This window comes from Muntiacus reevesi, chromosome 1 (assembly GCF_963930625.1).
Source record: "Muntiacus reevesi chromosome 1, mMunRee1.1, whole genome shotgun sequence".
In the NCBI taxonomy this organism is placed as follows: domain Eukaryota; kingdom Metazoa; phylum Chordata; class Mammalia; order Artiodactyla; family Cervidae; genus Muntiacus; species Muntiacus reevesi.
Window position 1 is genome coordinate 285,086,897 of NC_089249.1, and position 17,151 is coordinate 285,104,047.

The following is a 17,151-nucleotide window of genomic DNA, read 5'->3' on the forward strand; positions in this document are numbered from 1 at the left end:
AATGAATGCTCTTTATAACACCTCCAGTATTTTAATTTCCTTCTGAATGAAAGAAATTAGAATTTTTATTTTTGCCCTGTGGTTAACTTTATATTTTTGGTTTCCTTTATGAAATTAGGTAATTTCCAGAGCCCTGTGGAACTTCTCCAAAGCCTTTTGTTTTTATTTACATCTCAGTGATTGCCTTCTAATTCAAGAACAGTGAGTTAGGAAGGGTAACTGACTCTAACTACAGTGTCCCCGTCACAGAGAAGGTTGTGCTTACATTGCTACGGGCTGTACTTTGTTCGACTTTGTTTTATGCTGTGGCTCCAAGAGGCCACAGATATCCCTGACTTTCTTTCAAAAAGCAAATCTCCCCATGGGGTTCCTAAAGAATGGAAGACTAGTAGTATAAGGTAAAATTGTGAAACTTCTTAAGAGTCCATCAAATTCTCTTGAGATAGTGATACGTAACAGTGTAGTCACCAAAATTGAATTCTATCAGTGGGAATTCCAGTGGAATTTTTGTGATAGAATTTTGCTGACACTTGAAATAGTTTATGAAGGAACGATAGTATTCTCTTGCTTTTTAAAAACACAGAGTACTAAGGAAAAATAAAAATTCCAATAAAATAGAAGAATTAGGGCCATGCTTCACACCTACACACAAAATTTACTAAATTACTTTTAATGGCAGAGACTCCCTCTGGCTCTAGATTTCTTTTGGAAAAGAGACATCTGAAAAACTATCGAGCATTTATGTAAATTTTGCTTTCTAGCCCATCTTGTATTTCTGTATAAATGAAGTTCAAAATTGCTTGTACTTCTTCACCTAAATATTCATGTTTCAGGAAAATGAGTTGTTTTTGCCTCAGAGCTTCTTCTGAATCCTGTCATTTTCCTTTTGCCTTATCAGCAAGAGTACTAGAGGTTTGCATTGGGAAGCCCAGTTTAAGGATATCTGTGGTATATTGGTTGTTTGGGATTTCATTTTAGTATCCTAATCTAAATTTCATTCTTTTTATTTTATTTTTTTACCTTTGGAGCTTTTTAAAAATTAAGTGGAAATTAAATGTTAGAAACTGTTGGCAAGATAATTACTAGTCTTTTTTTGCTTTTCTCATTTTTCTTAGAAAAAGAACAAACCAAAGGAGCCACCCAGAGTGCCCAAGTCAGCACCGTTTTTCATTCCAACTGTTCCCGGCCTTGTGCCCAGATACGCTGCTCCTGAGCAGAACAGCGACCCTCAGCAGGTGAGAGCCAGGCTGGAGGGGGCGTTCTAGGGACACGGGGCGTGCGTTGTATGTTGTGCGTTTGTAGTTTTAACCACGACCCAGTTTTACAGATATAGAGTACATTAATGCTAGCTTTTAATTATAAACTTTACATTTTTTGCTATATTTGTGGTTTTTGAATAATGTGTATTTGTTTTTGTTCAAGTCTAAAGTGGTAAATCTTGGGATTTTGGCTCAAAAATCGGATTTCTGCTTGAAGCTTGAGGAAGGACTGGTAAATAATAAATGTAAGTTAAATTATAAAATATTTTACCAAGTATTCAGCTTATTATGTTACTTTATATGAAGAGAATTGAGTGAAATATTAGCAGATTTCTCAGTAGTTGAAAGTAAAAGCCAAAAGGATTGAAATCTTGGTTTTAATCTGAAGTAATTTTTGCTCTGTTTACAGTAGATGAGTGACACTACACTCAGATGTTAAGATGATAATAATCTTTTGAGAACCTCTCTTTCTGTATGGAAAGTTGGAATTTTTTTCTTCTTTGCTCTTCTTTTTATTTACAAGTGCAATTTACAGTGTACTTTGCAATAATAGACTTTTGTTTTCGGTAATTTCAGATATTACCAAATTATCACACAAAAAGGCTTTTTTTTTAAAATTGAGTGTTTTAAATTTGAAAGCTAGAATCTGTAGCTAATAATGATAATGAGAGCTGTAAACAATTAACAGAATTACAGTCATTCTCCTGTTTGACTTACCCTCTTGTCTTCTGACCCAGTTGCTTTGCATTTTCATGCTAGTATCACTCGAGTGCACATTGGCAAAAGTCAAAGAATGGTACTTGTACTGATAGCTAAAGAGTAGCAGGATTATAAAAGGAGTAACTTGTTATATTTATGAGGGAACAAAGAAGAGAGGCACTATTATTTAATATCCATTGAAAAACAAAATAAAATATATTAGACTTGTCAATGATATTGTTCTTTTGCAAAAAGCTAAAAGCATAGGCATTGCCATTGTAATATCAAATACCTTATATAAGTATAGAATATGTTTTCATGGGATGTATGTGAAACAAGAGTGCTTACTTCTAGGGAAAAGTAGATTTGTGGTGAATAAGGTGGAGTCTTTCCCCACGTATATTTCTGTAGTATTAATGTTTGTTAATTAACAAATGATACTTTTATAATTTTTATAAACAATACAAAAATAAATTCCCTCACCTCATCTTATTCTCACTAGCATGTACTATTAATAACTTGGTGTATATTAATAACTTGGTAGCCTTCTTATATTGGATTTGTTCTGACTGATTTATAAGCATGTTAAAATATCTGGTGCTAAGTGTTAATTAGATTTTAACAGCCTTAATAGAAGGAAATTGCTAAAAATGCAAATTTAAATATATGTTGGGTTTGAAATGAAAACTAGTTTCTTAAATGAAATGATTGTCGATAATAACTGGATTCTTATTAAAACAATGTAGATGAAGCTGCTGTTAACCTTCTGAAAGAATTAGGCCCGTCAGGAATTGAAACAGAGCTTCGAAGTTTGTCTCCTGATTGTGGTGGTTCAATAGATGTTATGAAAAGCTTCTTGAAGATGATTGGGATGATGTTGGATAGAAAGCGTGATTTTGAGTTGGCCCAGGCATACCTCGCACTGTTTCTGAAGGTAAGTCTAAGATGTGAGATAGCACTTCACAGCTTACCCTCCTCCAGGGTAGTGTTGTCTGATAGAAATGTCTGCAGAGATGCAAACATTCTATATTCACACTTCACTGCGTGTGGCTACTGAACACTTGAATCGTGGCTGATGTGACTGAGAACCTGAGTTTCTCATTTTATAGAAATTAATTAATTTCAACAGCTTTCTGTGCCTAGTGACTACAGTACTGGATAGCTGGACGGGGCAGCAGCTTCTAAATGTTCTTTGTTGACTTCTGTTTTTTAGCTCAGCACAATTTTGACTCAGCCCCCTGACTTCTGTGTCATCCATTTGATCAGTATATTAACCTATTAACATTTTTATTTAGTTACATTTTGGCAGGGTTTTTTTTTAATGGTCATGAAAAAATTAAGGTTTACTTCTGTCCTGGTTGAAGGAGTTTCAAACGATTTGACAATAACAGAGTTGCTTTTATGGCAAATATAATGGAGAACTCATGTTTATCTCACTGCTATAACATATTGAAGGAGGTAGATTTTCAGTAATAACAGATAGATTATTTATCTCATAAATATCTAAAAAAGTTTTCACTTAATTATTTGAAATTATTTACAAAGTAGATTTATAGATGGTACTATGTAGGATAAAAAATTAGAAATGCTGCAAACTGTTCCTGTATTTTTTCCCAAATTTACCACAGTTGTAAATTTAGAACTAGGACTTTGCTTCTTGATGTGTATCAGGACTCTCCTTACATAGAGGAGAGTCATTACTTCAATTTTACTGAGAGAGTGATAGAACCATGAAGACTTATAATAGAGGAGAGGGAGATGTGAGATTGTAATAAACCAGCCTTTAAGGAAAAAAATCAAGAATAGTGTCCTGTAAGGTTCCTTGTAAAACAGTTAAATCCAGAATAAACAATATTTTAGATTTCTTAAATGTTCAGCTATCATTTTTCTTTTCAGTTGCACCTGAAAATGCTTCCTTCAGAGCCAGTACTTCTGGAAGAAATGACAAAGTTATCATCACAGTTGGAAGAAAGCTGGATCCATTTACAGTCACTCTTTAATCAAAGCATGTGTGTCTTAAATTATATTAAAAGTGCTTTGTTATAAAAATAGTTATGTAACTAAATCAAAGACTTTTATATTAAAGAGGTTCAATTTAACTCATACGCTTGTTTTCCAAGTTTCAATGTGAAAGGAAGATAAATGCTAGCACTACTCACTAGTCAGTCACTGTGACTCCACTTTAAATGCTGAATATTTTCTTGAAATAAAATTAAACCTATCTTTTGTTTTAAAGATGTAAAGAGTCTTGTCAAGTGATACATTTTTTTAGTTTCTTCATCAGCTACTTGGATATGACTTCTTTTGAATTGTCATTACCAAGCTTGTGTTTTTTGAATTTTTGTAACTTGCTGAGGTATCCTGGGTCTCTCATGTAAAGTATTGCCAAGTTAAACTGAAGTTAAAAGTGGTACACAGTTTAAAAAGTACCTTCATGTTATGAGGTAAAAAGGCATGTGTCTTTCCTTGGTGGCCTTGGATGGAAACACAGTTAGAGCTGGAAGGCGTGTCAGGGCCAGCCTCTTGCATTGCAGAAGAGGAAACTGCCGAGTTCCACCCAGGATCTCAGGGACAGATGCGCGTTTTTCTAGCACTGGCCTAGTCCTCTCTCCACTGTACCCTTTCTAAAGGAACTTTTTTTTTTTTTTTTACTATGAGAGGTGCTTTCACAAGCTTGCTGTAGGAGGCAGTTGAACAGATACCTGGAATGGGTGAGGGAAATTCCAAATTCCATTGAAGATAGCCTTGAAAGATCTTTCTTCCCCACTGATGACCTTTTTCTGTGGAAAGAATGCTGACTACATTTTTCTGTCATGACCATTGTGAAACCAGACAGCTGTGGCACGTATCCCTTTTTCCATCGTTGTTGTTTCTGTGGTTCAAGGCTTCAGCAGTATGTCAATTAATAATAAGCAATTCTTAAAAGCTTGTTTTAAGAATAAAATAAGGGGCGGTAGATCCGAGCGGGGGGCACCCCAGCAGATGGGGGTCGAGGAAGGACCCGAGGGAGTAGAGAGGAGACCGACTCCCCCCATCCCGGACCGCCCTCCTCTGGGTCCCGGGGTCCTGCTGAGAGGGGTCGCCCGCTGGGCGTCCTCGGAGGGGAGAAACAGGGAGGGGAGCCGACGGCGGGGGCGCGGCCCCAGGAGCTCGCAGGAGTCGAGGGCGCCCGCCCCTCCCCCCCGACGCTCACGGCTCCGCCGGCTGCTCTTCCGGCCGCGACCGGGGCGGGAAGGAGCGCTTCCTCTGCTCCCTCCACCCCCGTCCCTCGCCTTCTACTGAGCCGACGTCGGATGAGGGAGCGGAGGCGGCCCGGGAGCCGGGGCTCCGAGGAGAAAAAAGGAGGAACCATGTCACGACACAAATGCAGTTATCCCTGGGACTTACACAATCGATATCCCCAAGACAGGTCAGTTGTAAATAAGATGCAGCAGAAGTACTGGGAAGCGAAGCAGGCCTTTACTAAACACACGGGGAAGACAGAAGAGCACGTCGTTACCTCGGACGCAGACCTGGATGCCAAGCTAGAGCTGTTTCACTCAATTCAGGAACCTGTCTGGACTTGTCTAAAGCAATTGTACTCTATCAAAAGAAGACACTTTGTCTCAAGAAGAAAACGAACTGGAAAAATTTCTCCGGTCCCAAGACTTCCAAGATAAAACCAGAGCGGGAAAAATGATGCAAGCGACAGGAAAGGCCCTCCGCTTTTCTTCCAGCAAAGGTTGGCTCTGAGAAACCCTCTGTGCCGCTTGCACCAAGAAGTGGAGACTTCCCGGCACAGGGCGGTCTCCGACCCTGGGCTGACGGTGAACCGCATGCAGCAGTGCCGGACTGAGTACCGAGGGGCGTTAGTGTGGATGAAGGACGCGTCCCAGGAGCTTGGTCCAGACCTCTGCAAGCAAACGGAGAAGTTCAGGAAGGTGTAAACACAAGTTCGCCTTGCCAAAAAAAGCTTTGACAAATTGAAGATGGATGTGTGTCAAAAAGTGGATCTTCTTGGAGCGAGCAGATGCAATCTTTTGTCTCATATGCTAGCAACATACCAGACCACTCTGCTTCATTTTGGGGAGGAAACTTCTCACACTATGGCAGCCATCCATGAGAGCCTCAGGGGTTATCAGCCATATGAATTTACCACGTTAAAGAGCTTACAAGACCCTATGAGAAAACTGGTGGAGAAAGAAGAAAAGAAGAGGATCGCCCAGCAGGAAAGTGCAGAGGCCGTGGTGGCCAAGTCAGTTAATTTCACTAGAGGATGAAAACCAGCACAAGGAATCCTCTAGTTTTAAAACCGAGGATAGAAAAAGTGTTTTATCTGCCTTAGACAAAAGCTCTACACATAATGCATGCTCAGATGAACTTTTAGACACGAAACCCGAGGAGGGTGCTTGCCTGGGCCCAGTGGCAGGGACCCCAGAGCCTGAAGGTGCACGAAGACGGCCTGCTGCTGCTGAGTGAAATCGTCAACGCTTTCTGCCTGGAAGAGCGAGTTCAGCAAAGAGTGGGCCGCTGTGTTTGGAGACGGTGGGCTGAAGGAGCCAGCGCCCACTGCGGCCCCAGGAGAGCCGGACCCCAGGCCCCAGGCAGGCTCAGGATCCTTCCTTCACAGCTTCTAGACCAAAACATGGAAGACTTACAGGCCTCGCTGGAAGAGCCTGCCAAGGCCTCCTCCGACCTGACTGCCTGGTTCAGCCTTTTTGCTGATCTTGACCCACTATCAAACCCCGATGCTGTTGGGGAACCGATAAAGAACACGAGTCGCTCAGTGCACGAGTCTGCTGCCTCCGTCTGGGAGGGGGCCCACGAGTGGCTCCAGATCAACACGCCGGGGGCGCACGGATGTAGGAAGGGATCAGTATGCTGTTCTAATATTTACGTGCCATTTTAATCAAATGAAAGGGTCAGAGGCCCTGTTTATAAAAAAAAAAAAAAAAAGAATAAGAATATAAAAGGTTCAAACTTTTTATAGTCAAAAGTAGTTTCATTCATAAAATTCAGCTGATTGTATCTGAATGCCAGTACATTCACAGAATAATCTCTGAAGGAATAGTCCTCACAAGAAGCTGATCAATGATAACTTTAATTATCAAAGTTTTTTTGTTTAATGGTGAAATGTTTTAAAGGTAGAATTATTAATAGTAAGCTGCTAAAGAAATAAGCCAGTATTGTTTTGTACTTTGTTCTTTTAGAAATGTATATAAACCTAATAAAGCCATTGACTTAAATGTTAATAATGACTTAAGTTCTAACTTTAAAAACTGTATTTCCCCTTGCCCCAAATACTATATTCTAAAGGTATGGCAAAATTTCAGTGTACAGTTATGTACAATGTGAAGATTGTACAGGTCTCCTGCATTGCAGGCAGATTCTTTATTGTCTGAGCTACCAGGGAAGCCCAAGAATACTGGAATGGATAGCCTATCCCTTCTCCAGGGGATCTTCCTGATCCAAGGTTTGAACTGGGGTCTCCTGCATTGCAGGCAGATTCATTACCAGCTGAGCTACCAGGGAAGCCCTAATTATCACTTAAGTTCTAACTTTAAAAACTGTGTTTCCCCTTGCCCCAAATACTATATTCTAAAGATATGAAAAAATTTCAGTATACAGCTGTGTACAATGTGAAGATTGTAAATATCTAAAACAATAATAAGAGTTCTAAACTGAAATTGTATTACTATGACAAATCTTGAACTTTCTTTTTCAAATGAAAATACAGGAGTTCAGTATATTGTTTTTATTGGAGATAGCTTTAGATAATATTAAAGCATCATTTTGGTAGGTAATCTTCCAGAATTTTTCCTGTATGTTTGCCATCAAAGGAAAATTTTTTGTGTATATTTTTTCTTAAAATGTATCAGTTTGTGCATGCTGCTTTTTCTTTACCGTTTAAATTGCAAATGTAGTGTATGACTGAATTTTACTTGTAAAAACATCAATCTATTTTTGATTAACATTCAATCCCAATACCTTCCCTAGAAGTAACAATTGTTAACTTTCCATTTAGTCACTTCCATGTTTTCTATGAATGTAATATATGTAATTGCTACAAGAAATGTATAGCTTCAGTTTTTACATAGGTATATGTATATCATTCTGCAACTTTTCTATGTGGTCTCTTTGAGTATAATCACACCTAATCTTACCTGTTGATTTTTGTATAGTGTTCCACAACCTACTTAGCCTATAATGGACACTAGGGTAGTTTACTGCTTTTTTTTCTATTTTCAAACAATGTTAAAAGAGTATCATCCTGTATGACTGTATGGGCATGTAAGGATTTCTCTATTGTATGCTTAAGCTTTGACTTGCTGAGCCAGAGTTAGGCAGTTTTAAAGAGATACTTCATTTGGCTTCCAAAATGGCTGTTAGCTGTTTAAAGTTTCTCCTCAACAGTGAATGAGTACCTGATCTCCATATAATTAAGGACATTTGATTTTTTATTAAATTTTTTTTTAATTTATAGGTGAAAAATTGTCATCTTTATTATTTAGGAAAAACCTTTACTAGTAGGTAAAGGTAAAGATGGACATCTTTTCAAATATTGATGGACATCTTTTCATATATTTGCTTTCGACATGTGAATTGCCTTTTGCCAACACTGCTCATTTTTCTGTAAATGATTTGTCTTTTTATCTCACGGATTAGTTAGGAGTTTTTCATGTAGTTTACATATAGATATTACTCTTTTACATCTGTTTCAGTGTTTTCTCCCAGCTGGTTACTTGTCTTTTAGTTTAACTTTTGGTATCTGTTTTAAACAAATGTTTTATATTTACATATAGTTAAATTGATAAATATTTTTATGACTTTTATTTCAAAATATAGATAGAGCATGTTCTGTATTTTCTTCTAAATTAATTATGTATGCATCCAGATCTCCATTTGGAATTAATTTCTGTGAAGAGTGCAAGGTACAGAACTACTTTTATTCAAAAGTCCAAAAACTATTTGTTGAAATCCATTCTTCCTGATTTGGGGTGCTGTTTTATTATGTGTTAAATTCTCTAATTAAGGCATTTAATTTTCCTAATAAATAATGCATTGTTTAAATTACAGTTTTCTGGTATGTTTTCAGAAATGGTGGGAGTGATACATTCCTAATGTTTTTCAGAAGTTTCTTGGCTGTTGGTGAGCATATTTTTGAGGTTTTGATTTTAGTCACAGCACATTTATAGTACTGATTTGAAGAGAATTACAGTTGACCCTAAGCAGGAAGTTAGGGGTGCCACCTTTCATGCAGTCAAATCTGAGTGTAATTTGTGGTTGGCTCTCCATACTTGCGGTTCCTCCATATCCGTGGTTCTGCATCTGTACTATATGATCTGAATTCAACTAACTACAGATTGTACATACTTGGGGGAAAAAATGTATAAGTGGACCACACAGTTCAAACCTCTGTTGTGTTGTTTAAGGGTCAACCATGCAATAGTATTTCTCTACTATTTCTCTACTGTTGCAGAGTTGGCCCTTAAAAAACACAGGTTTGAACTGTGTGGTCCACTTATTCTTGGGCTTCCATTGTGGCTCAACTGGTAAAGGATCTGCCTGCAATGTGGGAGATCTGGGTTCAATCCCTGGGTTGGGAAGATCCCCTGGAGAAGGGAAAGGCTACCTACTCCAGTATTCAGACCTGGAGAATTACATGGATTGTATAGCCCATGGGGTCACAAAGAGTCGGACACGACTGAGCAACTTTCACTTTTCACTTGAAAACAATCTATATTTTCATTAAACCAGGAGTGGTATTCTCTTAATCTAATAAGATTTCTTTATATAATTATACATTTTTTGACAGATTTCATTCTGGTGATTTTATTTTCATTGCTATAGTGAAATATGTCTTTTTTCTAAGGTATCTTATGATTGATTATTGCTGTCCTGGTAAAAGCAATTTGCTTTTTACAAGGTGATCTTTTATGACACAGCAGAACTCTTAAAAGTTTGTCAGCATAGATTTAGGAAATCCAAGAGAATCCCATCTTCTGCAATTGATGAGCCTTTGTTTTTTAATCTAGTATTCATATTTCAGGAGTTGCCAGATAGTACAGTAGTGAAGAATTTGCTTGCCAATGCAGGAGGTGCAAGAGACATGGGTTCCATCCCTGGGTCAGGAAGATCCCCTGGTGTCGGAAATGGTAACCTACTCCAGTATTCTTGCCTGGAAAATTCACAGGCAGAGGAGCCTGGTGGGCTGCAGTCTGTGGGATCACGAAGAGCTCGACATGACTGAGCACACACAAACATTCCTATTTCATGTGGTTGTGTTTAGTTAGAATTGCTTTAGCAATCCAGCACAGAATGTTGGATACTAGCAGTGCTTAGAGATGTTTGTGTTTGTGTGGTTGTTGACAAATGGAAATGCTTTTATGTTCCATCATTAAGGATAATGTATGCTCTGAATTTCTGTTAGATAGCCTTGGTTAAGTTCTGCTACTTAAAAATATTTAGACTAGAGGTAAATATTATGTGATTATACAGTAGAAATGACAGATAGATTCAAGGGTTTAGATACGATAGACAGAGTGCCTGAAGAACGATGGACAGAGGTTCATGACATTGTACCCAAGGCAGTGATCAAGACCATCCCCAAGCAAAAGAAGTGCAAAAAGGCAAATGGTTGTCTGAGGAGGCCTACAAATAGCTGAGAAAAGAAGAGAAGCTAAGAAGCTAAAGGCAAAGGAGAAAAGGAACGATATACTCATTTGGATGCAGAGTTCCAAAGAATAGCAAGGAGAGATAGAAAGCCTTCTTCAGTGGTCAATGCAAAGAAATAGAGGAAACTAATAGAATGGGAAAGACTAGAGATCTCTTTAAGAAAATTAGAGATACCAAGGGAACATTTCATGCAAAGACGGGCACAATAAAGGACAGAAATGGTATGGACCTAACAGAAGCAGAAGATATTAAGAAGAGATGGCAAGAATACACAGAAGAACTGTACCAAGAAGATCTTCATGACCCAGATAATCATGATGGTGTGATCACTCACCCAGAGCCAGACATCCTGGAATGTGAAGTGAAGTGGGTCTTAGAAAGCATCACTACAAACAAAGCTAGTGGAGGTGATTGAATTCCACTTGAGCTATTTCAAATCCTAAAAGATGATGCTGTGAAAGTGATGCACTCAATGTGCCAGCAAATTAGGAAAACTCAGCAGTGGCCACAGGACTGGAAAAGTCGGTTTTCGTTGTAATCCCAAGGAAAGGCAATGTCAAAGAATGCTCAAACTACCACACAACTGCACTCATCTCACATGCTAGCAAAGTAATGCTCAAAATTCTACAAGACAGGCTTCAACAATATGTGAACCACGAACTTCCAGATGTTCAAGCTGGTTTTAGAAAAGGCAGAGGAACCAGAGATCAAATTGCCAACATCTGCTGGATCATCGAAAAAGCAAGAGAGTTCCAGAAAAACATTTACTTCTGCTTTATTGACTATGCCAAAGCCTTTGACTGTGTGGACCACAACAAATTGTGAAAAATTCTGAAAGCTATGGGCATAACCAGACCACCTGACCTGCCTCCAGAGAAATCTGTATGCAGATTAGAAAGCAACAGTTAGAACTGGACATGGAGCAACAGACTGGTTCCAAATAGGAAAAGGAGTACGTCAAGGCTGTATATTGTCACCTTGCTTATTTAACTTATATGCAGAGTACATCATGAGAAACGCTGGACTGGAAGAAGCACAAACTGGAATCAAGATTGCTGGGAGAAATATCAATAACCTCAGATATGCAGTTGATGCCACCCTTATGGCAGACAGTAAAGATGAACTAAAGAGCCTCTTGATGAAAGTGAACGAGGAGAGTGAAAATGTTGACTTAAAGCTCAACATTCAGATAACTAAGATTGGCATCCACTCCCATCACTTCATGGGAAATAGATGGGGAAACAGTGAATGGCTTTATTTTGGGGGGCTCCAAAATGACTTCATATGGTGACAGCAGCCATGAAATTAAGATGTTTGCTCCTTGGAAGGAAAGTTATGACCAACCTAGACAGCTTGTTTAAAAGCATAGATATTACTTTGTCAACAAAGGTCTGTCTAGTCAAGGCTATGGTTTTTCCAGTGGTCATGTATGGATGTGAGAGCTGGACTGTGAAGAAAGCTGAGCACCGAAGAATTGATGCTTTTGAACTGTGGTGTTGGAGAAGACTCTTGAGAACCCCTTGGACTGCAAGGAGATCCAATCAATCCTTCCTAAAGGAGATCAGTCCTGGGTGTTTACTGGAAGGACTGATGTTAAAGCTGAAATTCCAATACTTTGGCCACCTGATGCGAAGAGTTGGCTCATTTGAAAAGTCCCTCATGCTGGGGAAGATTGAAGGGAGGAGAAGAAGGGGACGACAGAGGATGAGATGGTTGAATGGCATCACTGACTCAGTGGACATGAGTTTGGGTAAACTCAGGGAGTTGGTGATGCACAGGGAGGCTTGGTGTGCTGCAGTCCATGGGGTCACAGAGATTCGGACACAACTGAGCGACTGAACTGAACTGATACAAAAAAGATATTTACGACCCAGATAACCACAATGTTGTGATCACTCACCTAGAACCAGACAGATTGGAGTGTGAAGTCAAGTGGTCCTTAGGAGGCATCACTACGAACAAAGCCAATGGAGGTGATGGAATTCCAGTTGAGCAATTCAAATCGTAAAAGATGATGCTGTTAAAGTGCTGCACTCAAGATGCTGGCAAATTTGGAAAACTCGGCAGTGGCCCAGGACCACTGAAAAGGTCAGTTCTAATTACAATCCCAAAGTGGTGTAATGCCAAAAAATGTTCAAACTACTGCACCATTACACTCATCTCACATGCTAGCAAAGTAATGCTCAAAATTGTCCAAGCCAAGCTTCAACAGTACATGAACTAAGAACTTCCAGATATTCAAGATGGATTTAGAAAAGGCAGAGAAACCAGAGGTCAAAAAGCCAACATCAGTTGGATCATAGAAAAAGGAAGAGAGTTCAGAGAAACATCTACTTCTGCTTTACTGACTTGTATTCCAAAGCCTTTGTGTGGACCACAACAAAGTACGGAAAAATTTTCAAGAGATGGAAATACCAGACCATCTTACCTGCTTCATGAGAAATCTGTATTTAGGTCAAGAAGCAACTGTTAGATTTGAACATGGAACAGCAGACTGGTTCCAAATTAGGAAAGGAGTACATCAAGACTGTATATTGTCCTCCTGCTTATTTAACTTATATACAGAGTATATCATGCGAAATTCTGAACTGGATGAAGCACAAGCTGGAATCAAGATTGCCAGGAGAAATATCAATAACCTCAGACAAGCAGATGACACCATCCTTATGGCAGAAAGTGAAGAAGAACTAAAGAGCTGCTTGATGAGGGTGAAAGAAGAGAGTGAAAAACTTGCTTAAAACTCAACATTCAAAAAACTAAGATCATGGCATCTGGTCCCATCACTTCATGACAAATAGATGGAGAAACAGTGGAAACAGCGACAGACTTTGTTTGGACTGCAAAATCACTGCAGATGGTGAAGCAGCCATGAAATTAAAAGATGCTTGCTCCTTGGAAGAAACGTTATGACCAAACTAGACAGCATATTAAAAGCACATACGTTACTTTGCTGACAAAAGTGTGTCTAGTCAAAGCTATGGTTTATTCAGTAGTCATGTGTGGATGTGAGAGTAGAACCACAAAGAAAGCTGAGCACTGAAGAATTGGTGCTTTTCAACTGTGGTGTTGGAGAAGATTCTTGACAGTCCTTTGGGCTGCAAGGACATCAGACCAGGCAATTGTAATGGAAATCAGTCCTGAATTTTCATTGGGAGGACTGAGGCTGAAGCTGAAGCTCTAATATTTTGGCCACCTGATCTGAAGAACTGACTCATTGGTAAAGACCCTGATGCTGGGAAGGATTGAAGGCAGGAGGAGAAGGGGACAACAGAGGATGAGATTGTTGGATGGCTTCACTGGCTCAGTGGACATGAGTTTGAGCAAGCTTTGGGAGTTGTTGATGGACAGGGAAGCCCAGTGTGCTGCAGTCCATGGGGTCGAAAAGAATTGGACATGACTGAGAGACTGAACCTAACTGATAGAATTTTGTCAGAGTGCAAAACCAAGTAAAATTAATCTGTGCTTTTAGAAGTCAAGATACTCCTTGGGGAGTAAGGACTGGAGTGGAGCAACTAAGGGGTTTCTTGGATGCTGGAATGGTCTTTCCCTTGTTTTTTGGAAAAAATTGTGGGTGTTGGTTACATGGGTTTCTAGTGCATATCTCAATAAAAGTTGTTTTTTTTTTAAAAAAAAAGAATTTTGTCAAGTGATTGTTTTCAGCATATATTAGAAAATCAATATCTTGGTGTAATTGGTGAATTTTAGTCAAAGATTTCTAACACTGAGTCAGTTTCACTTCTGTAGTACAACTTTTTGTGAGGTGAAATTGACATACATTTGTCTCATGAAATTCATTTATTGTTGATACATTTTTTGAACTTGTCTATTCAAGGGGAGAAAAGGCTTACATAAAGTCTTTATTACATGGTAATTTTTAACTACTTAATTTTTTCTATTGTTACTGAAGTAATTGGACTTTCTGTCTCTTCTCAGTCCAATGCTGGATTACTATGTTTTCCTTACAAATTATGACTTTGTAAATCTAGATTTTGAAATATTATATTATATTAGGATTATGCCTTTTTTAATTGCTAGGTTATAAGTGACCAAAACCTAACCCAAATACATGAGTATCTACAATGTCCAGGAATAAAAATTGGCTTTTCCTACTGCTAGATCCATGGATTCCACAAGAATTAGTCCTTTTCTCCATCTCCTTTCTATTGTTCTCATTTTTAGTTAACTGTTCAGTCACGATCTCTCCTCATTCTCTGAGTTGTCAGATATTTATTGAGAACTTACTACGTGCCAGCATCTTATTTGTTTTGGGAGTCTAAGTGATCAAAACTTGAAACAATACAGGTGTTAGCATCTCTGAATTTATGTATTTTCCACAGAAACTGAACAATAGTGAGGGTCACAGTTTGGTGATATATTTGGGCAGAGGGAGAGGCCTGTGACAGCTCAGTTTCCATGGCTGTGGGTGACATTTGGAGAGCTGAATTTTCCACCGGCTTCATTAGGGCAACTAGGGAAAGCTGAGTGTATACTATTCAAAGGCTGGCTGCCAAGCCACTGTGACAAAGTGAGCCATGACCCCATAGCAGTGTGTGGCTGCACCATCCTAGCCCACAGCTCAGTTGGAAGGCTAACTGAGGCAGGTGCCAAATGGAATGGTGGTGGTGGGTGGAGGGAGGAGGAGAGAAGGAACTGGCAACACAGAAGGCTTTCTCTTATCCATATGCAATCTTGGAAAGAAGGGAGTGGACTGAACCACTAAGAAAGAAAAAGACTTGGTAGAAAATTTGAACATATAATTCCACTGAACATCTATCTTGAGAAACCTATATGTAGGTCAGGAAGCAGCAGTTCGACCTGACCATGGAACAACAGATTGGTTCCAAATAGGAAAAGGAGTACGTCAAGACTGTGTCACCCTGCTTATTTAACTTATATGCAGAGTACATCATGAGAAATGCTGGACTGGAAGCAGCACAAGCTGGAATCAAAGATTCCCGGGAGAAATATCAATAACCTCAGATATGCAGATGAAACCACCCTTATGACAGAAAGTGAAGAAGAACTAAAAAGCCTCCTGATGAAAGTGAAAGAGGAGAGTGAAAAAGTTGACTTGAAGCTCAACATTCAGTAAACTAAGATCATGGCATCTGGTCCCATCACTTCATGGGAAAGAGATGGGGAAACAGTGTCAGACTTCATTTTTTGAGGCTCCAAAATCACTGCACATGGTGATTGCAGCCATGAAATTAAAAGACCCTTACTCCTTGGAAGGAAAATTATGACCAACCTAGAGAGCATATTAAAAAGCAGAGACATTACTTTGCCAATATAGGTCCATCTGGTCAAGGCTATGGTTTTTCTAGTGGTCATGTATGGATGTGAATTGGGCTGCAAAGAAAGCTGAGCACTGAAGAATTGATGCTTTTGAACTGTGGTGTTGGAGAAGACTCTTGAGAGACCCTTGGACTGCAAGGAGATCCAACCAATCCATCCTAAAGGAGATCAGTCCTGGGTGTTCATTGGAAGGACTGATGCTGAAGCTAAAACTCCAATACTTTGGCCACCTCATGCGAAGAGCTGACTCATTGGAAACGACCCTGATGCTGGGAGGGATTGGGGGCAGGAGGAGAAGGGGACAACAGAGGATGAGATGGTTGGATGGCATCACCAACTCAATGGGCATGAGTTTGAGTAAACTCCAGGAGTTAGTGATGGACAGGGAGGCCTGGCATGCTGCGATTCATGGGATTGCAAAGCGTCGGACACGACTGAGTGACTGAACTGAACTGAATGCAAAAGAGAGAGAGATACTTTTTATTTGATAAATTTGTTTCCCCCATCCCCCAAATCAGTGGCATGAGGGTTTAGGATGCATTAGTCCATTATATCGGAGAAGGCAATGGCACCCCACTCCAGTACTCTTGCCTGAAAAATCCCATGGGCGGAGGAGCCTGGTGGGCCGCAGTCCATGAAGTCAGGAAGAGTTGGACATGATTGAGCGACTTCACTTTCACTTTTCACTTTCATGCATTGGAGAAGGAAATGGCAACCACTCCATTGTTCTTGCCTGGAGAATCCCAGGGACGGCGGAACCTGGCGGGCTGCCGTCAATGGGGTCACCTAGAGTAAAACACGACTGAAATGACTTAGCAGGAGCAGCAGGAGCAGCAGGAGCAGCAGCAGCAGCAGCAGTCAGTTATATAAAAAATTCTGTAGAGATTTTTTTTGTGTGTGTACTGTAGGCTGAATTTCCAATTCCAATTATGCTAATTTCCAATTCCAGCTGAATTCTACTAAACATCTCTAAAGAAGTACACAGAATATTCAGTATTTAGTTTTCATCTACACCAAAGACATGCAGATAGCTGATTTAGTGTTCAAGGGGAAAAATAACGGTATAAATCGTAGACAAATAATTGTTAGCAATAGCGTCTATTTGCAATTGCAGCCAGGAATGTATATTTCAAATCAAAAGGTTTTGTTACCGTTTTAATTTTTTCCACTGTCTCTGACTAACCAGTCTTTACAACTCATTTATTTTGACTCTTTTTCCCTATCTGAACTTTCCAAGTCTGGC

General features: G+C 39.5%; 1 protein-coding gene and 1 pseudogene across 1 annotated transcript in view; both read left to right on the forward strand.

Annotated features, from left to right (window-relative positions):
* WDR36 (WD repeat domain 36) overlaps positions 1-4,063 on the forward strand; it is a 41,940-nt gene extending 37,877 nt beyond the window's left edge. Inside the window, exons 20-23 of the mRNA XM_065923947.1 lie at positions 1,116-1,235; positions 1,423-1,504; positions 2,705-2,892; positions 3,855-4,063. Coding sequence (XP_065780019.1) covers positions 1,116-1,235; positions 1,423-1,504; positions 2,705-2,892; positions 3,855-4,004 — 540 coding nt within the window. The 3' untranslated portion in view covers positions 4,005-4,063. The remainder of the gene's footprint in view (positions 1-1,115; positions 1,236-1,422; positions 1,505-2,704; positions 2,893-3,854) is intronic.
* Positions 4,064-4,318: 255 nt separating this feature from the next.
* On the forward strand, positions 4,319-9,116 carry LOC136160426 (islet cell autoantigen 1 pseudogene; annotated as a pseudogene).
* The last annotated feature ends 8,035 nt before the right edge of the window (positions 9,117-17,151 follow it).